Raw genomic sequence first — 23729 nt, forward strand, 5'->3', positions numbered from 1 at the left:
GGACTGCACCCGACCCCTTTGGCCCCTCCCACAGGTGGTGAGCCCATGGGAAGGGGGACCCACGTTTCCTTTTCGGGCTGTGCCCGGCCGGGCCCCATGGGCGAAGGCCCGGCCACCAGACGCTCGCCTTCGAGCCCCGCCTCCAGGCCTGGCTCCAGAGGGGGGCCCCGGTGACCCGCGTCCGGGCGAGGGAAATCTGTGTCCATATATAGTATTCATCATAAGGGGCTTTTTGAGCCGTGCTTTGTCTGGCCCCTCACCTAGGACCCGTTTGCCATGGGTGACCCTACCAGGGGCATGAAGCCCCAGACAACATGGCTCCTAGGATCATAGGGGCACGCAAACCCCTCCACCACGATAAGGTGACCACTCATGGAGGGGTCTATATTTTTTATTTAAAAAAAAATATATCGATCGTAGAGCACTATATCGTGATATATCGTGAATGAATCGCAGCAGGCTTTAAGATATCGGCACATATCGTATCGTAGTTCTTTGTATCGATATATCGTATCGTGACAAAACCCGCGATTTACACCCCTATTATTTACGGCTATTATGAATTTTAAAAACATTGAATGCAAAAACACTCTTTTGGGGAAAGTATTCTTACGAAAATAATGGCTGATCAGTGATTGTGAGTATCAGTGACAATTATAGTGATCATGTCACGAAGGGCCATAGAGAAAGAAGTGAGGGAAGTGTTGCAGGAATTGAGGCAAGGCAGAGTGACAGATTGCCATGTCAAAGACGACAAGGAACATTGGAGACGGCTGTACTTTGCACCCTTTCTGTTCATCTAGCCATCCTCACCATCCTAATGTGAAAAATATGAATTAGACATTAGGTTCTGGGTATTACAGAGAAGCATGGTGAAACAACATTTGCTGTCAGCTGCCTACCACTCTATGCACCTGCTCTGATCCAGCTACACAAATTTTGCAAGGTCACTTGCAGCATGCACACCAATAAAATGAATAAATAAATTATATATTAGAACATTTTTAGACGTGACATTTTAATCAACTATTCTGTGAGATTTCTTAAAGCATGCACTCTCTGTCTCTCCTGCACAATTTCTCTCTATACTTTGTGTGAATACAGTGTACGTATACAGTATAGTATATGTATATAGACACACACGCACCCACGCACAACGCACACGTCACATACCCGAGTCAAAAAGTGTGTTGAGTGTGTGTGTGTGTGTGTGTGTGTGTGTGTACTGCGAGTGGTGTGGTCACAATGCCATCAAAAGAAATGTATCCAGTGCATTATATTCTCTATGGTTGAACAATACAAAACAATGTTGTGTTTGCTTTTGCCTTGTTCAAGTCAAAGTCAGCTTTATTGTCAATCTCTCCACATGTCACAACACACAAAGAGACCGAAATTACGTTTTTCTCTATCCCACGGTGACGAGACACATAACACGATAGACATACAAGTACGCGACACGATATAAAAACAAGAAGGCAAAAATTCAAACAATCAATAGAAAGAGTGATGAATAAATAATAAATAAGCAGATAACACAATAAATAAGAGGAGCAAAACGGAGCCAGCAAGCATAGCGCAAAAGTAAAAAACATCATAAACAAAAAGGCACAAACAATAAATAATAAGAGTAATAATAAATAATAAGTAAACAGATAACACAACAAATAAGAGCCAGTGTGCATACAGACAGTACAGACAGTAAAAGTACAGGACGCTACGCAGAACGGGGGAGCGAGTTCAGGATCCTAACAGCCTGGAGTATGAAGCTGTTTGAGAGTCTGGTGGTGCGGGAGCGCAGGCTTCTGTACCTCTTCCCAGAGGGCAGAAGCTCGAACAAAGAGTGAGCGGGGTGACTCGCATCACTCACAATCGTGGTCGCCTTGCGGGTGAGATGGGAGGTGTAAATGTCCTTCAAGGAGGGGAGCGAAGCACCAGCAATCTTACCAGCAGTGTTCACTATGCGCTGCAGGGCCTTCAAGTTGTAGTCAGTGCAGCCGCCACCCCAAACAGCAATACAGCTGGAGAGGACGCTCTCAATGGTGCCGCGGTAAAATGCAGTCATGACGGCCGGAGGAGCGCTCGCTCGCCTGAGTTTCCGCAGGAAGTACAGGCGGCGCTGGGCTTTCTTTGCCAGTGATGCGGTGTTGGTGGACCAGGAAAGATCCTCACTGATGTGCACCCCCAGGAACTTGCCGCTGCTCACTCTCTCCACCACAGCACCGTCGATTTCCGGACAGGAAACACTTTTCATATGCCTCAAAATAGATAACTAAAATATTTTTAATCTAATAACATTATTTTCATATGCACACTTCAAATGGTTCCTGGTCCGTATACAAGTGCACTGTAATACAGCATCATGTTACTATGGGACTATGGCACTCTTTGGGACTGAATATTAATTTACTCTTGTTTATACAATGTATGTATGCGAGATTTGTTTATCAAGAACAATTTTGATGTCAACCCAAATGACAGTTTTCCCCACTCCCTCACTGTTACTTAACTTGTTAGACAATCTGAGTTTTCGGAATGCTGTTTGATTGATTGATTGATTGATTGATTGAATATTTATTGATCCCCAGGGGTGGGGAAATTCAGGCCCCAGCAGTATCCATACCACAGAGTGGGTATACAAAAGACACACAGATGGCATGAGCGCAACTCAATAGGCTCTCAAAAGGCTGCCACACAACGGCGCCACAAAGAAAGTCAGAAAGTGCTCAAGATAAAAGCCATCAAAGCAAATCAAAGCTAAAAGACAAAGGAAAAAAAGTAACAGCGGCCAACCAGCACCCCTCAATACAAGAGAACACCCCAAAACACACAAAATAGCCTCCACGGGGTCCATCGACAGGTGTAAGGGCAGTCCAGTTCAACGGCGCCCAATGGACCGTGGTCGTGAATTGGTGAAAACATCACAAAGCAGGCAAACGTGTGAGCTGCGTCCCGGGCACCCAGTCGGGGCACGTGCAGATGGTCACCACGGGGCTAGCATGGCGAAAGCCCTTGGTTCCGACGAGCACGAGGGAGCGGACTCCCCACAGGGGTTGCGGCTGCAAGGCCAAGGCGAGGGACCCGGTCATCACTGGCCGGATAAGCAGGAAGCCGTCGTAGAGTTACGCCGACCGATGATCCCGGTCCCAGGAAGAAAAAAAAACAATAATAAAATATCCGATCCGAAGAGATACCGAGGTGCGGTAGAAGGCGCCAGCATCGCTGAATGGACAAAAAGACAGAAAGAAAAAGGAGAAAAGAAGGAAATAAAGAGGAAAAGCGAGAACACTGCTGGGAGGCAGCCACTCACGGCGCCATACAAAAAAAAAAAAAAAAGAAATGTGATAGAAGTCACATTTGTCTTAACAAATAGGCCAGAGCCTCTGGTCAACAAACTTCCTTTTCCCTCAGCTCGCATCCTGAAGGACACAGAATATCACCCATGTCATTGCAATCTAGTGTCACTCTCCCTCTGCCAACCCCACCAAGGGAGAAGTTTCTGATGAGCTTTTTTCCTCTTAAAATATATGGATATTATGAGGACCAAACTTCTTTGCATATTTGCATGCTGACATTAGCATTTACCTCAAAGCAATGCTGTGCTCAGTCAGTCTCACACAGCCTCTAGCATGACTGTTGACTCTTACTAAGTCATTTTAAAGCACTAAACAGTCAGATTATATTTTTTCATCTGACTGTGCATGGAACTGTGCCAAAATGTAGCCAAACTGAAGCGAGACAGCATGTTTTGGTTTTTGTGATGGGCAATTTCATAAATGCAACTAATGAAATTTAGGCAGGCTTTTTATATGGATGTGTTCATAACTGATTTTTGGTAGTCACCACTGTGATATACATACTCCAGAATCTCAATTTGCCCCCATGCAATTTTGTAGAATGCAGCACCATGAATAAAGAGAAGAGACAGTCGTGCCAACTTGTGTGACAGCCTGCTTAACTCGTGGACATAAATAGCATGAAAGACGAAGGAGAGAGAAACAGAGGGAAAATGCATTATTAACTTAGCTCATTACAGCTCACGGTTAAACACCAGAATACAAGGCATAAAGACAACACTGAACAGTGGGAGTTATTTTGTACCATATTAATTGATTTATTTGGTATCTTGTATTTAATTTTGCATTTGTGGCAAATAAATCCTATTCCTTCCTGTTCACTGAACTAACCTATTTACAAAGAATGGCAAAACCCTGCTATTTCAAATGAAGTAAAAGGCTCAATGAGGCCTATTTATTGGAAAGTTAGAAGAAGCATCAAGCAAATATCCTTTGGTTGTATCAACAACAATCAGCATCAGTGCAAAGACGCATACAATGAGACCGGACATGAATTATGTTATCATCTGCATTTGTTTAATCTATCGAATAACAAGTCATCTCTGTAAAAGAAATGTCAGCAGAGACAAATGATATGACAGACATTTACCCCAAACAGTAAATCCTTCATGCACACAGTGTAGTTAATATAAGTGTATCTCTAAAGGTGACCTTCCTCTGAGGGCAGATGATCCTCATTCAAGCCATTCTGCAACTGACAGTGAAATGCAGAACATGATATAAATATATGTTGCTCACACGCATGTACTTACAGACATGCAAAGACACAAGCATGCACGCATGCTCGCACGCACAAACGCACACACTTACAAACACACACATTCACATGCACACACGCACGCACACACTCAATCATACGCACACACACGCGCACACACACACATGCATGCAGGCACACACACAGACACACACACACAAAACAGCATTTTTTTTTCAATAATTACCTTATTATACGAGTACGCCACACATAAAAAACTGGGTGCTTCAACTGTCTGGCAGATTTATTAAAGTTTTTTTTTTTTCCAAAGGAGCCAGTAGCCACAATGTACTTTATCATGAGTGACTTACTTCCACCGAAAGCGATCAGTTTTTATTGATTGCTTTGACCTATCTGAAGAAACTGGGAACCTCTTCGTCTTCATTATCACCATCTCAGATGAGCAGGAAAAACCTCATGCAAATGTGTTAACACGTTCTCCTTGGATTGACACAGTTTTCCCACCGTTTGGCAAAACAATTAACACAGATGTCATTCAAGAAGTCCAAACTCCATTGTTTTAGCTGTAGTTACCGAACAGAGACCATATGCTCCGAGCATTTTGAAACTCCCTGATCACTATGCATTCATTAAAAGCACCTGTCTGACACTTCTTTACAAAATGTTTCATTTCTTTGCAAGCATGGATCGAGGAGGTCTAAAACAGATGAGAGGTAGAGTGAGAGCAAGAGGTAAAATACCGTTTTTTTCCATGTACAATGCGCAAAATTTAACTAATTTATTGTCCTAAAATCTGGGGTGCGCATTATACATGGGTACAAAAAAAAAAAAAGTTTATTTTATTTTTTTAATCCGGATATGATACGGAGGCCGCCATTACAGATGCGCTTTCTTCTCTGCTGTTCACTTCAAACACGCTCCATAAGAACACAATGCTCTCTTATCAGATGCTTGCTCGATCACCTGCTCGTTTGCTGTCACAATGTACCCTGCACAAATCCGAAACATTTCTTCGCTATCGAGTTTGCTAGCGCATGCGCAGTGATACTGACCGGCAGAATAAGATCCGGTTGTTCCCAAAGATGATCTTTTTTCTGAAATAATTTTACGTTTACGGACTTAAGTAGGAGTCAAAATTTGGGTGCGTATTATATGTACATGGGTACAGGCTTTTTTCCAGCATCGACATGCCATTTTTAGGGTGCGTATTATACATGGGGGCGCATTATACATGGAGAAAACGGTACAACATATACAAGAGCTATAATTAAGGGTGTAACGATACATCGATACACATCGATTAATCGATATAATGCTCTACGATTTATTGGCATCGATGCTAAAGGTAAACATCGATTTATATCGCCATGTTTGACCTCGGACATTAAACGCGACTTTATTTGGAAATCCAGTTCATTGTTGCTTGCTTCCTCTTTCCGGGAGCAGTGCGCCCGGCGTTGTTGTGTTGTGAGCAGAGCACGCACGTGAAAGGGGAGGCGACAACTAGTACGCGGCTCCTGGGCTGCTGCTATGGCTAGTGTCCAAAAAGACGAGGAAATTTGCTCCCCTTTAGGCTTCAAGTCATTCGTTTGGAAGCACTTTGGATTCCAAAGAAAAGATGGCTCAACGGACAAGACACGTGCAGTTTGTAAATCCTGCCATGCGGTGATCAAATATTCAGGGGGCACAAATCTCGCCGCACATTTAAAGAAAAAACACGACATCAAAGTTCAGTGTTAAAGTAAGCAATTTGTATACTACAATACTCTTGTAATTTCCTAAATAAAGAGTTTGCAGTACCTTGTTGATTTTGCGTATGAATTGTTGTTTTAAATCAGGATATTGTTCTATATTTTTTACTAAAAAAAAAAAAATATCGATCGTAGAGCACTATATCGCGATATATCGTGAATGAATCGCAGCAGGCTTTAAGATATCGGCAAATATTGTATCGTAGTTCTTTATATCGATATTATATCGTATCGTGACAAAACCCGCGATTTACACCCCTAGCTATAATACAACATCGATACTCTTTTAAAAACTACGTGCAATAACTATTTATTTTCTACTTTCTGTACAAACCTCATTCATGTTAATACATATACCCACATTGAACATATTGTAAATAAGATTTTTTTTAACTTTCATTCTTAGACTAATAGTTATACTGTAAATAAGATCTTTCACTTTTATTCTCATATTACCTTTTATACTTTTTTAAATTTTGTAAAGTTTGCACTATGAAGGGAGCAGCTATCCGAATTTCGTTGTACAACTAAGTTGTAAAATGACAATAAAGGGCATTCTACTCTATTCTATTGTAAAGGGGTCATAGGAAGTGGAGCCTGTGTGCGAAGTGGAGGTATAGCTGAAAGGGCTCAGAAGAAGAAATGGAGGAGTATCACTTGTGGCTTTCTCTTATACTCTTATAGTATAGGCCAGGGGTGGCCAACCCGCAGCGCGCGAGCCGCATGCGGCTCTTTGCCGGGTTTCATGCGGCTCCTTTACGTTCGTCTCGCGAGCCGCATGCGGCTCCTTGCCGGGTTTCATGCGGCTCCTTTACGTTCATATCAACATTTGTGGGTTTATTTGTTTGTTTGTTTGTTTTTGTGCGTGTTCGCTTCGCTTGAGTTCAATATGGTATTTTCGTCAAACGCTGCGTGTTCGCTTCGCTTGAGTTCAATATGGTATTTTTGTCAAACGCGCATGCACATGAGGTGAAATCCTGCAAAGGAGGAGGGGCAAACCCATCCCCCTGGAGGTGGAGTGATGTGGCTCTTTGCGGTACACAGTAAAAAATGTGGCTCTTAGTCTCTGACTGGTTGGCCACCCCTGGTATAGGCCTACTGTAGATTTTTGTTCTCTTTAGTAAAAGACTCTTTTAAAATGTTCCTCATTTCTCACACAGTAATGGATTTTATTTTTATTTCCATGTATTCTATGTGTGAATATTTCATTTGTCAGCCACAGTCTGAAAAAATAATAATAAAAATATTAAAAGAATAAAAAATAATTTGCATCAAAGCTCATTTGATTCTTGATGCATTTTTTTGCAAGAGGGCAAATCTGATTACAAACGGCACTGGCATGTAAGCTAGGTTGGAATGGTGCACTGATTGGCACGAGTGCTGTGTTTTGTATTTTGTTGCACATTGTATAATGATTGATTGGTGCTCATACACTTGTGTCAAAATTTAGTTGTTTAAAGGCAACATTTCAATTTCAGTATTTTAAATGTTTTGGGACAGGTATTGCCTTTTGCAAACAAAACTCTTCCGCTACCTGGGAGTCCACATCGAGGAGGACAAAAACACAGAACATTCTGAAGGACACTTCCCACCCTGGCCACTCACTTTTCGAACTGTTGCCATCAGGCAGACGCTATAGATCAATTAGGTCAAGGACTAGCAGATTCGCCAACAGTTTTTACCCTACAGCGCCGCTAAACGTAAATGATTATGTCTGTGTATGTTCTTCTGTGGGTTTTTAGCTTGTATTTTTTTATGTTTTTATTCTATTTATTTTTTATCTCATGCGCTGATCGGTTGGCACTTTTTAAATTTCGTTGTACATGTGTGACAATGACAAATAAAGATCTATTCTATTCTATTCTATTCTATTCTATTCTATTCTATTCTATTCTATTCTAAACGGGGTCTGTGTGGAGAGCGTGTCCTCCTTCCGCTACCTGGGTGTCCACATCGAGGAGGACTTCACCTGGGGCGTGAACACCTCTGAGCTGCTTAAAAAGGCCCAGCAGAGACTTTACTTCTTAAGGGTGCTGAGGAGACACAGCATTACACAAAGACTGCTGGTGTCCTTCTATCGCTGCTCCATAGAAAGCACTTTAACATACTGCATATGTGTTTGGTACTCCAGCTGCACTGCTGCTCAGAGGAAAAAACTCCAAGGGGTCATAAACACAGCACAGAAGATCATTGGCTGCCCTCTCCCCACACTGGAAGAGCTACACAGAACCCGCTCTCTCAAAAAAACACAGAACATTCTGAAGGACACTTCCCACCCTGGCCACTCCCTTTTCGAACTGTTGCCATCAGGCAGACGCTACAGAGCAATTAGGTCAAGGACTAGCAGATTTGCCAACAGTTTTTACCCTACAGCGGTAGTCGCATTGAATGCAGCTAAATGTAAATGATTATGCCTGTGTATGTTCTTCTTCTGTGGGTTTTAGCTTGTATTTTTTAAATCTTTTATTCTATTTATTCTGTTTATTTTTTTATCTCATGCGCGGATCGGTTGGCACTTTTTAAATTTCGTTGTACATGTTACAATGACAAATAAAGATCTATCTATCTATCTATCTATCTATCTATCTATCTATCTATCTATCTATCTATCTATCTATCTATCTATCTATCTATCTATCTATCTATCTATCTATCTATCTATCTATCTATCTATCTATCTATCTATCTATCTATCTATCTATCTATCTATCTATCTATCTATCTATCTATCTATCTATCTATCTATCTATCTATCTATCTATCTATCTATCTATCTATCTATCTATCTATCTATCTATCTATCTATCTATCTATCTATCTATCTATCTATCTATCTATCTATCTATCTATCTAAATGTGTAATTTTGACCACTGTGGCATGCTTTTAGCCCTCCGCGTTAACTGTTTTGAAAATGTCAATTTTGACTTGACCGCTGTGTCAAAACAATCAATAAAAACTTTACTTTGTCAAAGATAAAGTGATTGCTAGTTATTTGTTGCTTGCCAAATCAGGGGAACTCCCAAGAACTTCCTTTGGTCAAGGTGAAATCATAATGAAAGCATCCAATGTGAATTTTCTCGAAATCATACAGCAGAAACAGTTGTACTTGTAGCTTAATTTATTTAGTAAAGACATGCTTTATCACTTAGAATGTTTTTCCAAGGATATATTTGGTCTTGTTCTTTCAGAGCTGACAAAGCATGTACAGAGGCAACTAAAACATTGAGTGATGAACTTTCAAAAGGTTTACTACATGTAGTGTCTTTTAACCCTCACTGCTTTCCGATGCAGTATAGGGGCTTCCTCATCCATGCGGTTGAGTTAATCATTTGCGGGAAAGTATCAAGATTCTACCTGGTATTATGTTTCACAGATGTGCTTCCTGTGGAATTAACTATGATATGTCTGGGTAGCACGTCCGCCTCACAGTCAGGAGGGTGCGGGTTCGATTCCACCTCCGGCCCTCCCTGTGTGGAGTTTGCATGTTCTCCCCGGGCCCGCGTGGGTTTTCTCCGGGCACTCCGGTTTCCTCCCACATCCCAAAAACATGCATGGTAGGCCGATTGAAGACTCCAAATTGTCCCTAGGTGTGAGTGCGAGTGCGAATGGTTGTTTGTCTCCGTGTGCCCTGCGATTGGCTGGCAACCGGTTCAGGGTGTCCCCCGCCTACTGCCCGATGACGGCTGGGATGCGCTCCAGCACTCCCGCGACCCCCGTGGGGACTAAGCGGTTCAGAAAATGGATGGATGGATGGATGTCTTTGAGGCCAAACACAGAGGCTGGATGAATAGGTCACTAAAAAAATGGAAGCAAGGATGTCATATGGTAAAATGACCTCAATTGGAATATGAAAAGCTGCTGTCTAATCAAATTTGTCAATTAAGATTCCATGACACAGAAAAAGTCAATCTGTCAACAAGAGCCTGGGTAATTTATGAGAAATTAGTCTTTCTGGTTCAATGACCTCATGACCGATAGTGTAATTGTTATTGTCTTGTTCATGTAATGTAGGACACTGAAATTTCCTTGTTGTCCGAAGAGCCCATACTACAAATCATTGTGATCCTTATCAGGCTTTCCTGGCTTTTACCCAGGCTTTTTGAGTCAGCTGTGTAGGAGTATGGGGACACACCTACAACAGGCGGGATAGGGGCTCTTAAGGACCAGTTCCCTGAAAGGTTTGAGACATTTCCCATATTTTGACAATTTTTTTCAATGGTTTTACTCTTGTAAATGTGTATTCTATAATGTCGGTTTGGATTGTATTTTCTTCATTTGTTTGGTTTTACATAAATATTTCACATTGTGTAAAATGTTTATACACTTCAGGGTTGCAGGGGTCAGCAGCCAATCCCAACAACTAAGCAAAACAGGAAAACAATTTTGGTTATTTCCCAGTCAGAAAGAAAGTAAAATAAGGAAGAGAAAATTGATGAAAATAAATGTAAAATGCAGAGGAAAATTAGGAAAGAAAACGTGATGAATGTATGAAACATTTATTGTCTGTGTAATGTGTGTATATTGTCAAATACTCTTGAACTCGTTCTATTTCCTTATCCTAAAAGCACACTTCCAGGTGAGGCTCATGTTACAAACATTCCTGGATATAGACACGCCCTTCTCTAAGAGGGAGGGAAAAAAGACGAAAGCAAGCTGCTCAAGTCTTTATTGAATTCAAAGATCCGTAATAATGTTTTTGCTTCCTTGATGGATTCTCCTACGAAAACAGGGCAGGTTTACTTACAACCTCGCAAAGCTGGCAAAGTAAGTAGAAATTTGTGTGAAATGACGGGGTTGGTTTTGTGATTTTCAAGTGAAATTATGTTTTCGTTTTGACAAAATTAACCTGAAAATACTCTAAAGTTCTGTTTGTATTGGATTATTGAAACTATTCATATCCCACATACAATAGGAGGACCAGCTGTGCTTCATCGGAACCTTAGAGTTAATATGAAAGGTCATTTCATAAGCAGTGTAATTATACCGTAGTGCATGATGCAGTTTGTTCATTGGAATGATTGCTTGATTTAGAGAATTTAAATAGAAGAATTTTCATTCTTTCCTCTTTATGGTTAAACACGACTGTACAACTGTTGTGCAAGTGAGCAAGCAGGAGCGGAGTCCAAACAAGGCATGTTGAAACACAACGAGTTTTTGTGATACAGATTCCTGTACAGCAGATACTGTCACACCACAGTGAGGGAAAACCTCATCTTAACTATGATTGGATACTACTTCTAAATAAAGTACTAACTAAACAAACGTGATCACAATGTATTTATTATCTATGTAGTACTTTTCTCTTTCCTTTTAGAAATGGAAGCCTGTGTTGTTGTCACTGGTTCCACCCAGCAACAATGGGGTTGGTCGATTGGAGATTCAGTTTATAGCAGGTACATTCATCTTACTTTTTATCTGCATTCGAGTACCAATAAGCACCCTGTAATTGTCTGGCTAATTCTCACTCAATGACAGTATTTATTTATTTATTTATTTAAATCGGGAGAACACACATTAATGAACATCGGTACCATCCAGCACACCTGCTACCCTAGTAAGGTTACATGAGTCAGGAAATGAATGGATGAGTACCAATACTTTTTATTTGAGATGTATTTGTCATCTATGGCTGTATTATTATATCCAGTATTATCTGCACTATAAAACGCAGTGGATTATAAAGCACACCTTCATTGAATTTTTTATTTCAGAAATGTTTTCATATATAGGGTGCCCTGGATAAAAAGGCGCAGAAGCTACTGCATCAAACTGGGATTGACTAGGGTTGCGTTATGCATCCACTAGAATCTAGTGACTAGATGAAGCTGTGCTAAAGGGTATGACAACCCAGTCAATGAGGTAAAAAAAAGTCGAACTCCCATTCCGTATGAAAGTGATACATGGCACATGTCTGCCTCACAGTTCGGAGGGTGCGGGTTTTATTCCACCTCCGGCCCTCCCTGTGGGGAGCTTGCATGTTCTCCCCCTGCCTGCATGTTTTTTTTCTGGGCACTCCGGGCTCTTCCCACATCCCAAAAACATGCTCGGTAGGCCGATTGAGCTCTCCAAATTGCCCCTAGGTGTGAGTGCGAGTGTGAATGGCTGTTCGTCTCTGTGTGTCCCAGTTCAGGGTGTACCCCGCCTCCTGCTTGATGACATCTGGGATAGGCTCCAACACGCCCGCGACCCCAGTTTTTGCCAATCTTCTAAATTGTGTGTTTTAAAAGGTATTTTGATTGCTCTTAAATTGATGACGAGTGTTTTGACACATTATTTTTGTAGATTCGTCTTTGTTAAAAATGTTCACGTCTCTACAGAGTAGAGTACAGAGAACACAGATTATTTGTCAGTAGGGTGAAATTAATCCGAGTCATGGATTGGTCCACGCTGCTCTACTCTACTTGGCTCTACACCAAAAAACAGTTCATTTCTACTGCCACTGTCACTACCCGGCAGCCCCTACTCATTTTGCTAGTTACGTCATGTTACAGGGACTATAACTCACGTGCACTGCGCACACTGACAAAAACAATGGTTTGTGTGGATGAACACTTTTTGGTCTCTCATGGATCTATCCAGCTGCCTCTTCCCATCTTCGTAAACTAATAATGTTAAAAAATCCAAGTATTTATTTACTATTTATTTCAGTAATTATTTTTCCTCTCTTCATCTGTTAACGGCGTCTGTTTTACCTGGGTGGTGGTTTGCGTAGCCGCACATTGATGACAGTTGTCTTGGACCAATCATTGGCCTCCAGAGTATTTCCATCACGTTGTCACGTTTTAAAACCGAGCTAGTAGGTACCAGAAAAAAGTAGTCGAGTCGAGCCAAGTAGATTTGTAAATGAGACTGGGCTAAATGTTGAGTCGAGTCAGGGTCAGTCAGCATAATTGTAGTGATAAACAGGAATAGTTGGGTTTTATTGGGAAGTGAGACTTCCCTGAACCACAAGTCAGTTATGGATGCATTATTGGATGATGGATGATGGATGGATGGACGGCCGGCCAGACAGATGGATATTCTTTATGGATTTGTATACATGCTTTTAGGCTCAGTACATATACAGACTCAGACATAGGTAGCTACTGGCTGGTGATTAGGTTTGTGTGTGTGTTTGCGTGTTTAAGTGTGTGCGTGTGTGTGTTGTGTGTGCATGCATGTATATGTGTGTATGTGTTGTGTGCGCATGCATGCGTGCGTGCGTGCGTGTGTGTGTGTGCGTGTGTGTGCGTGCGTGCGTGTGCGTGTGTGTGTGTGTGTGTGCTGTGCCTGTGTGTGTGAGCAACAAAAAACATGCATCCAACAGCAGGGTGAGCAGCAGAAGATGAAAAGTAAATTTGACAGCTTAAATAGACCCCAGGATTGTGGAGATGAAGTTATGTAAGCTCACCGGATGCACATTTTCTCTTGTTATCTGTTTACACTTGCATGCATGCCTCGATGGTTTACACATTACATATGATGAATCCAATATTCCTGCAAATAACCACATAAGAATTAAAATGCTCCTTTGACATTTGCCAAAAGAATAAAGAATGCTCAAGCTGCAAAAATAGAAGTAGCTCTGAGGCTGGTATATTCATTAGTCGAGTCATTTTGAAACACTCCACACTGAGTTGACCCAAAAAAGTCAAAATGGGTGCCATGATAAGAAATGTTTTATATTCAGTAGTGATGCAAATTATTTCACCTGTTAAAAGTGTTCGGAAGGATTGTTTATCATATAAATACTGTTTAACGATTTGAATCTGTTTTAGTATACAATGCAAGTGCGCCTGGGTGTAGAAATGGGTACGTATTTTTGTGTCGCTGCAATCTTTTTCAGCGTAATGGTGTTTAAGATGGTATAAATATAACTAAATGTAACCAAATACAATATAAAATGAATGGAAACAAATCTTTGTTAAATATCTCCAGACCTATGCGTTAGCCAAGTTACATATAGCCTACATTACTCCGTCAATCAACTATACAAATGAATAGTGAATAGCGGTGGTTGACTTTACCATAAGATTAACCTTATTATTATTTTTTTTCAGGATAATGTGTGTTGGGTCTTAATTTAAGTTTGGCATTTGCTGTCAGTACAAATGGATTATCAAAATGAAATTTTAATCCATGAATCAACCAAATATGTCAAAACTGTACACATGCTCAAAGAAACATATAATACACTGTGTTAAATATCCTTTGACCCATTTCTGTCTTTCTTCCAATCCTTGACCTGGCTCTCATATCTCGATTCTGCACTATTGTTAGCTGACTGATTTGCTTATGTGCCATCTTGATCTTGTCTTCTAGCCTACTTCTCCAAGAGGGGGCTATTTGTATTTTTGCATTATTCATTACTTTTTCCAAGTATCTCAATCTCTATATACTAGCTTGTAGTGCTGTCCACGAATGAGTCATAATTCACAGGGAATTGACTTGTTGACCAGCTCAGTGGCCTAGTGGTAGAGTGTCTGCCCTGAGACTGGAAGGTTGTGGGTTTAAACCCCGGCCGGGTCATACCAAAGACTCAGTGGCGTAGCCAGGAATTTTTCCAGTAGGGGCGCGCGCCCACAGGAAAAAAAATCGAGCGTCACCCACGCCGCTCGCTGATCGCTAAAACAACATCCGGGTCCGGGAGGCAAACGGTGAATGGATAACATCGCGCACATAGAATAGCGCAAGCACATTCGCGCAAGACTGAAAGAAAAAAACGGCATGAAAATGAAGAATCGAAAAAGCTCGATTTTTTTTCAACCGGGGTGCAGCCCCGGCTCGCCTCTGCAAAGACTATAAAAATGGGACCCATTGCCTCCCTGCTTGGAAGTCAGGATTAAGGGTTGGAATTGGGGGGTTAGATCACCAAATGATTCCCGGGCGTGGCACCGCTGCTGCTCACTCCTCCCCTCTTCCCCAGGGGATGGATCAAAATCACATGGGGATGGGTTAAATCAGTGCTTCTCTATTATTTCCTGTGACGCCCCCCCCTAGGAAGAAGAAAACATTTTGCGCCCCCCCCCATGTTATTAACATTAAAGGAAAAATAAATAAAAAAGAAAGATCAACTTACAATAAAGAATAACTTTATTAATAACAGTGTTTTTTAGTCTGTAACAGAACAGATTCAAAGTGCTGCTGTAGAGCAAATACTCTTCCAGTGATACCGCCACCCCCACCTACTGCAGTGGATGTGTAATTACCCTTTAATCTAATACAGCCAAAAGAAAAACATGTTCCCGCGCCCCCCTTGGTATCGCACTACGCCCCCCCAGGGGGGCCCGCCCCACTATTTGAGAAGCACTGGGTTAAATGCAGAGGACAAATTTCAACACATCCAAATGTGTGTGTGACAATGATCACTGGGACTTTAACGTTAACTTGTTGGATGCTGCTGCAGCCTGCCAAGGACACAAGCTCTGGTTAGATTTGCGCTAACTAGTAAATAGAACGACACAAGCGAATGGATTTATAATTGGACCAATACAATGACCAGTTCAGGAATTGGATCGATGGTTGGAAGACCACCCTTGATGTGAGCATATCTCAGGTCCAGGGATGTACATCGGCACACATGGACTATTCCGTTTGGACCTAAACTGAGACTTTAAGTTCCAAAATCAAGTGAGTCAGATCTCACAAATGCGTAGCTGAAGAGTGTTGCAACCAAAATTGAAGTATAGGACTCAAATAATGAGTGATGAATAATGTCTGGAAATGTGAAGGCATCATGGTGCTTACTTACATCATAGTGTAATGCAATTAAATTACAGTTTATTTACCAGTTTTATATCCATACATTTTCTGAAACACTTCTCACGAGAATTGTGAGCCTGCTGGAGCGTATCCCAGCTGACTCTGGGCAGAAGGCAGGGGACACCATGAACTGGTAGCCAGCTAATTTAGAGTGCTCAATCGGCCTACCATGAGTACCCAGAGAAAACACACGACGGAGCCGGAATTGAACCCGCAACCTCTGCAATATGAACCCAACCAATCGACCATCATGTTGTACAATTATTATAAATGTTCCATAATATGTTTTAAAAATATTTACTGCAATTTGTTGTAATGACCGTAGTGACACCTATTTTATTTGCACAGGCATCTGTCTGGGGGTTCTGCGTTTATTTTTTAAAAGAAAACACTCCCTTCTAAGAAATGAGGCATAGTGTATACAGACGCCACTATATGATAATGGACACTATTGTGAAAATTTTCTGTTGCTCATATGTTGCAGGTGGCAGTGGAGCAAGGGAACATATTGGAGGGCTGAAGAGACACCACCAGTTGCAAGAAAGCAAGGTCAAAGTGGTCCGACTCTCTGAGCTTATAAGTGTCCAAAAACTCCCACCAAATGCTGAAGCCTGTCCCATGGTGCCTGTAATTATTATGTAGGATTTCTACATACTGTACATAAATAGCAATAGTTGATTAAAAATTATGTCTGTTTTTAGGAAAACATGTCCGCTTTTTGTGTGGAGTCGCAAGACAGAACATTGGTTTTTGCTACACAAAAAGATGATTGTGTGGACTGGGTAGAGAAACTTTGTCAAGGAACCTTTCAGGTTAGACCACAAATTATATTGTGTTTGATAACTGTCAATGCTTTTCTTTTGCACACACAGTTGTCTCTCTAAACCAAGATGTCTTCGGTTAAGTTAATTGGTGACGTTTCTCTCTCCTCAGAGGAGCACTGGCTCAGACACTAATGAGCTTCGTATGGAGGAAAATCAGATATATGCAACGACAAATGATGGTAATGTCTACTGTAGTGCTTTAATATTTCTCCACCACATGACCCCCCTACCCTTTTCAATAAATATCGTTTTTTTCCATGTATAATGCGCAAAATATAACTAATTTATTGTCCTAAAATCTGGGGTGCGCATTATACATGGGTACAAAAAAAAAAGTTTTTTTTTTTTTTTTTATCCGGATATGATACGGAGGCCGCCATTACAGATGCGCTTTCTTCTCTGCTGTTCACTTCAAACACGCTCCATACGAACACAATGCTCTCGTATCAGACGCTTGCTCGATCACCTGCTCGTTTGCTGTCACAATGTACCCTACACAAATCCGAAACAATACTTCGCTATCGAGTTTGCTAGCGCATGCGCAGTGATACTGACCGGCAGAATAACATCCGGTTGTTCCCAAAGATCTTTTTTCTGAAATAATTTTACGTTTACGGACTTAAGTAGGAGTCAAAATTTGGGTGCGTATTATACATGGGTACAGGGTTTTTTCCAGCATCAACATGCCATTTTTTAGGGTGCGTATTATACATGGGGGCGCATTATACATGGAAAAAAACGGTATGTTTTTATTCTGGTTTCAATGGGGGACAAAACAGAACAGTCTTTGGATAAATGATGCTCATGAAGTTTAAAGTGTCATTCATCAAATATTAATACAACTAGCGTGGTAATACATTTCCGTATACTCATCTTTTGTCCCCTCAGAGTTCAGTGTGGTGGTGCAAAGGACAGATGCAGCAATACGTTGTGGACTGCAAGGATCATACTGGCTACAGGTTGGACAAAAGACCCTGCTTTTGAAAGATACCCAGAAAGTCAACATTGTAAGACAATGGCCGTATGAACTGCTAAGACGATATGGTAAAGATAAGGTAAGGGTTTTCAAATGTATTAATAATTAAAAACATTCAAAGCAAATTGCACATTTAATTGACATTTGAATTGGTTACAGGAACATGTACAACAATATTCCTGCTTTGCATTTTACGTTCATACATCTGTTGAACTGCTCCTCACAAAAATTAAAAAGCCTTCAAATTCAGAACCGCTTCTGCAATAAACCATGTCGTTAGAGTCTTCTCAATGACGGTACTGACTCTAGATTTCCATCTGGTCCCGGAAATACCATGGAATAAAAGTGTAGATATACAATATAGGAATAAAGTTGTAATTTTATTTTTAAAGTCAGTCAGAGTAAAATAGTCATTTTATTGGGTGAATGGCAAACAGTAAATACAACAGTAAATGCAAAAGTCCAAGACCAGCACCTGCTGTCGCTCCACTGAGAGACCTGTAATTTAGTCATTATCTTAACAAAACTGTTTTAGTGTCATCTATTTTTTTAGTGATGAAGAGCATTATTATTTATTATTATATTATTATTATTATACCATTGATATTTATTATTATTATTGTTTTTTTATCCATCCTCTAGCGTTTCCCCTTGTCTTTTGTTCAGTGCTCTATTTGTGAGAGTAAATGTGCATGCAGGAATAGTTTGCTCTATGTGTGTTTTTAAGTATCAGTGGGATTGGGTTTCTTTAGTCTTCTGTGTTTTATTTGTGTAAAGATCTTTATATTATTGTTTGAAAAATGCTAAATAAATAAAGTCTAATATTAATAGTTTTATATCTCCAAAAATACTTTTTCATCATGGCTTTTAATACGTATGAAATTAAAGAGTAACATGTTTGTGTGTGTGTGTTTTCTAGTTGGCCTTAACGATTGAAGCAGGAAGAAGATGTGACAGTGGTCCTGGAACATTCACCTTTGAAACACAACACTCTGAGAAAATATTCAACCTGATTCAGAGCACAATCAAGCAAAAGACTTTAGCTGTTACATCAAGTAACCTTCATCAGGAAGAAGATAAAGGTTTAGTTGCCAAGAAACAAGTTCATTCCCCTCTGCCTGAAATACCAGAGATGGCCAGTGCGGCCTCCATTGTGGAAAACGCAAATATACAGATAGACACATCTCCCGGCACAGAAGACAATATGGTATGTCAAGATTGTTCTGCTCACTTATCCGAAAATCAATTACAGCCACCTCCAATCACTCTCATGCCTCTCCCAATGGTTCCAATATTTGACAAACCCTGTCGAGATCTTCATGGTTGTCAACCTGAAGCGGAATATGCCAACCCAGCTGACTGCATCAAAAATTTACCAAAACCTAGAGCTACCATGTCTCATGTGTATGTGGACCCCGCAAGTGTTCTTCCCCTTCATCCTCCAACTTCAAAAGAAACTATAAATCTAAGCTCCAAGTCATTCATACCACACCCTTGCTCCATCACCAGTCACCCAGATTCTGTTTATTCAGAAGTGTATGATAAAGTCAATGTGGGCAAGAATGAACAAAATGCCAGTTCAAGTGAGCAACATTTTAAGCATTTGACAGAGGATGAACCAATTTATGCTGTGCCCGTGAGCAAGGAAGATGAAGTGTCTGATAAAGATGAAACCAAACCAGACCCTTTTGCCCATCTCTATGCTCAAGTGAACAAAACACCTCCATCATCGAGTCCCTCTTCAACACCACCTCCCCCCTCTTCATCATCTTTAGTTAGCAGCATCGCTGCTGCCAAAATCTCGGACAACCCTCTTGATGATGTAATCTATGAAAACCTGGGCATCATTTAGTAACTCGGTTGTTTGTTGGTGATTGTATATTCTCAAAGCTGAACAACCTAGTTGTCCAAACTGTCAACTGTACGTTAAGAAATGTACCGTATTGGCCCGAATATAAGATGACCCCTATTATAAGACGACGCCCTCTTTTTCAAGACTCAAGTTTGAAAAAAGACTTTTCGAACACCGAATCAAATTTTTGTACAGAAAATAATTACATCTGAAACAAATGATTATAACAATATATTCGAGAGAAAAAGCATGTTATTTTGCCTCATTCAAATCATGCAAAAACGGTCTATCACATCTTAACCTTACTGGCCTGTTAGAGTCATTCTTTTTTTTGAGTTCTAGCTCGCATAAAGTACTTCATACATTTGTTTTTTGCGTTGAAACTTTTTGACTTTGTCAGGGACTTCCATTAAACAAAATTTTTATTATTATTATTATTATTATTTTACTAAATTATAAAGTGCTCTGGTGAAGAAAGTTAGTTTTGCTGTATTCGGGTCATTTTTTACCGGTTAAAATTTTCGATTATAGAACAATAAAAAATGCAGCAGAAGGCAAGGAGTGCCCACACAATTGCAGTGCGTACACTTGTACCTTTTTTTTTTTTTTTTTTTTTAAAAAAGGTTATTATAATAAGAGTTCTAAAAACATATTTACAGTGTTGTACCTTGTTATAGAAAATTGTTATAATAATAAAAGAGTTCTAAGAACATATTTACAGTATGTACACTTCTACCTTGTTATAAAAAAAATTATAATAAAAGTTTTTCTAAAAACATATTTACAGTTTGTGTTAAGAATTCTCCATGTTATTTATGTTATTCAGCCATGCTTTGATTTGCTGCAAATGAGGGAGAGGACACACAGGATCTTAGCGATGGAAATGAGCAGGCCTCTGAGGACGAAGATGATGTGGAGTACCAATTGGAAGAAACAGACACAACTGATGAGTCTGAAGAGGAGGTCACTGGTGCTGAAGCTGCTCCTGCTGAATCATTCCAATCCAAACGTGGCAACATACGTTGGAGCACAGTTCTTCCTGGGGCGAATTCAACCAAAAACACCAAGCAGAGAATTTAAATTGAGAAGCTCGGGAATTCCCTTATCCAGCCGCACATCAAGCAACAGGAACGGGTACCCCGAGACCGAGCTGCTGCAGACTTGGTGAGAGAGCTTCAAGGTTCACCAAGCACGCCATCCACATCCACAGCAACCAGAAGAACATCAGCATCACCTTCCCCCTCAGCACCCAGTCCTGCCTCAAGCACTCCATCCACATCCACAGCCACAAAGCCAGTGCGACCACCTCGCTCAAAAAGAAAGAGGTGTCAGGTCTGCCCTAGCAGTATGGACAGAAAACCCTACATAGTGTGCATCACCTGCAAGAAGAACATCTGGAAAGAACACACTAAAAGTGTCACTTTTTGCAACACATGCATCTAAACTCACACAAACACGTGTGCGCACACACACACACACCGACACACACACCGACACACACACACACACAGGCATGTTCTTTGCCCATAGTATTTGTAGAACAAGTACTTGATTTCTTTTGGTGATTTTCTCGTTTGTTGTTGTTTATTTGACATTGCAAATCTTTGTTTTATTGTATTTTTTTATTATTTATGACTGTTCTGTTTTTCATATTGTTTAATATTGTATTAAAGTTCTATTGTGTGGAAAAAAATACTTGTTTTTGCCCTTTTCTTGAAGTAAATATATACAGATCCAAAATGACCCGAAACACCATAGATCTTACTATATTTGATAATATTAAAATAAAATCTTTTTTTTGTTGAACATTTAAGAAATATGTTTTAATATCTCTCAGTTACACTCAGGTAACAGAACAACTGATTATTTTGTTGCCTTCTTCTCTTCAGGTTCATTTGACCACTTTTTAGACATTGAAAATGAGGGGTATGCTGTTAAAACAAAGGCCCAGGGAGCCACAAAAAATATTAAAACCAATCTTTTCATGGATAAGGGAGTCCAACCAGCTAAACAAGAGTTAAGAAAAACATTGGATGATAAAAGATCGTTTTTAGGGTATTTTATGGCTGATTTAATACACGGGTCCAAAATGAACCGCTAACACAACAGATGGCAGCAGAAAGCTAACAAGCTACCAAGGTTAATATCCGAACATTTAAATATGTAAACTAAAGTGCAATCACATTTGTAAATTAATGGCTTGTGGTTTTCTAAATGTAAATAAACCAATCTACTGTGATAAAACAACAAAATTGCAATAACTGCATTAGCCATCAAAGGGAAGTCTAACTGTTGTCTCGAAACAAATCTGAATAAGGAAAAACATTGCACTAAAATAATGCAAACTGCTACCATTATTGTTGGGGAGCCTGAGGACTGTATAGGGTGTTGGCCCGGATGGTTATGCTCTTTTCGCCCCAGGGTGTCGGTCAGAACACAACAGGGAAGACGTGGTTCAGTTTTGATTGCTTTACTGAATTAGTGGCAAAAATAATAATAATAAATAACCATAAATGAAATACTCCTGCAACACACCAAACATAAGTCATCGATCGAGACAACAAAATACATTTGCTGGCGACCGTTAGTCGCCGTGTCGCTGCGTAAAGGCTACTCGTACTTTGCAAGGCAAACTTAAATGAGCGCGCCGGAGCTGTCAATCAAACGGCGCGCACACGAAGCAAACCGCGATCAGACAAACGGCACACCAATGGACAGTAGTAACAATGAAACGCACAGGACTGTCTCAGAAAATTAGAATATTGTAATAAAGTTCTTTATTTTCTGGAATCCAATTAAAAAAATGTCTCTCATTCTGGATTCATTACAACCCAACTAAAATATTGCAAGGCTCTTATTATTTTCATATTACTGATTATCGCATACAGCTAAAGAAAACTCAAATATCCTATCTCAAAATATTAGAATATTATGAAAAAGTATACTAGTATTCAACTAATCACTTGAATGGACTAATTAACTTGAAACACCTGCAAGGGTTTCCTGAGCCTTGAAAAACACTCAGCTTGGTTCAGTAAACTAAATCACAAGTATGGGGAAGACTGCTGATCTGACTGCTGTCCAGAGGACCATCATTGACACCCTCCATCAGGAGGGTAAAACACAAAAAGAATTTTCTCAAAGAGCAAGCTGTTCACAGAGTGCAATTTCAGCACATCCACAAAAAGTCTGTTGGAAAGGGGAAATGTGGCAGGAAACGCTGCACAACCAATAGAGATGACCTTAACAGCATTGTGAAGAATAGTCGCTTCCAGAATTTGGGGGAGCTTCAAAGACAGTGGACTGAAGCTGGAGTCCAGGTATCAAAAGCCGCTGTTCACAGACATGTCTGGGAAATGGCCTACAATAGCCATATTCCCATGGTCAAGCCACTTCTGAACTCAAGACAACGGAATGCGTCTGACTTGGGCTATGGAAAAGAAGCACTGGACAGTTGCAGAGTGGTCCAAAGCAGTGACGGCTCTACGCAGGGGCAAGAGGGGGCAACACCCCCTCAAACAGATGTCCTGCCCCATCGAATCAAACTTTTAGAAGTGAAAAATCCGCTGATAGAAACACACGTTAATCAGCCCCCTCTCTTCTCTCATGTCGGTGCAGTGTGTGTCCTCACACAGCCTGCTGTCAGGACTCCGCGCCCCTCCGTAAACATCCAATCACTGTGAGTATGCAAATGAGGCAAGACGCAGCCAGAGAGTGTCAAGTTACAGTCAGCGCGGTAGGAGTTGGAAGAAGCATTAAAAACTCCACCAAACTCGCCGTGATGACCCGTGATATAACTAATGATTAATGACAACTCAAATAATAGTTAATATAACATTCATATTATATGTTCCCCCCCCTGAGAGATTGCCACCTTATTGTGGTCAGGGGGTTTGCGTGCCTCAGTGACCCTAAGAGCAATACCAGCAGAAGCTTTAATCTTCAGGTGGGACACCCAAGCTGGACAGGTCTTAGTGTAGAGGCCTGACAGAGTGCAATCCACTTATCCAGG

General features: G+C 40.7%; 1 protein-coding gene across 6 annotated transcripts; it reads left to right on the forward strand.

Annotated features, from left to right (window-relative positions):
* The first annotated feature begins 10927 nt into the window (after positions 1-10927).
* LOC133151499 (docking protein 1-like) lies at positions 10928-20497 on the forward strand. Of its 6 annotated transcripts, none has more exons than XM_061274587.1 (7): positions 10928-11088; positions 11639-11717; positions 16550-16692; positions 16767-16877; positions 16999-17068; positions 17778-17944; positions 18785-20497. In XM_061274587.1, exons 1-7 carry the CDS (start codon positions 11032-11034, stop codon positions 19715-19717), a joined length of 1560 nt encoding a protein of 519 aa, XP_061130571.1. In that variant the 5' UTR covers positions 10928-11031; the 3' UTR covers positions 19718-20497. The 6 variants fall into 6 exon arrangements, with proteins under 6 accessions (XP_061130571.1, XP_061130572.1, XP_061130573.1 ...); XM_061274588.1 differs by having other exon boundaries at positions 16550-16686; XM_061274589.1 differs by having other exon boundaries at positions 16550-16614.
* The last annotated feature ends 3232 nt before the right edge of the window (positions 20498-23729 follow it).

Source organism: Syngnathus typhle, linkage group LG3 (assembly GCF_033458585.1).
Source record: "Syngnathus typhle isolate RoL2023-S1 ecotype Sweden linkage group LG3, RoL_Styp_1.0, whole genome shotgun sequence".
Taxonomy (NCBI): Eukaryota; Metazoa; Chordata; class Actinopteri; order Syngnathiformes; family Syngnathidae; genus Syngnathus; species Syngnathus typhle.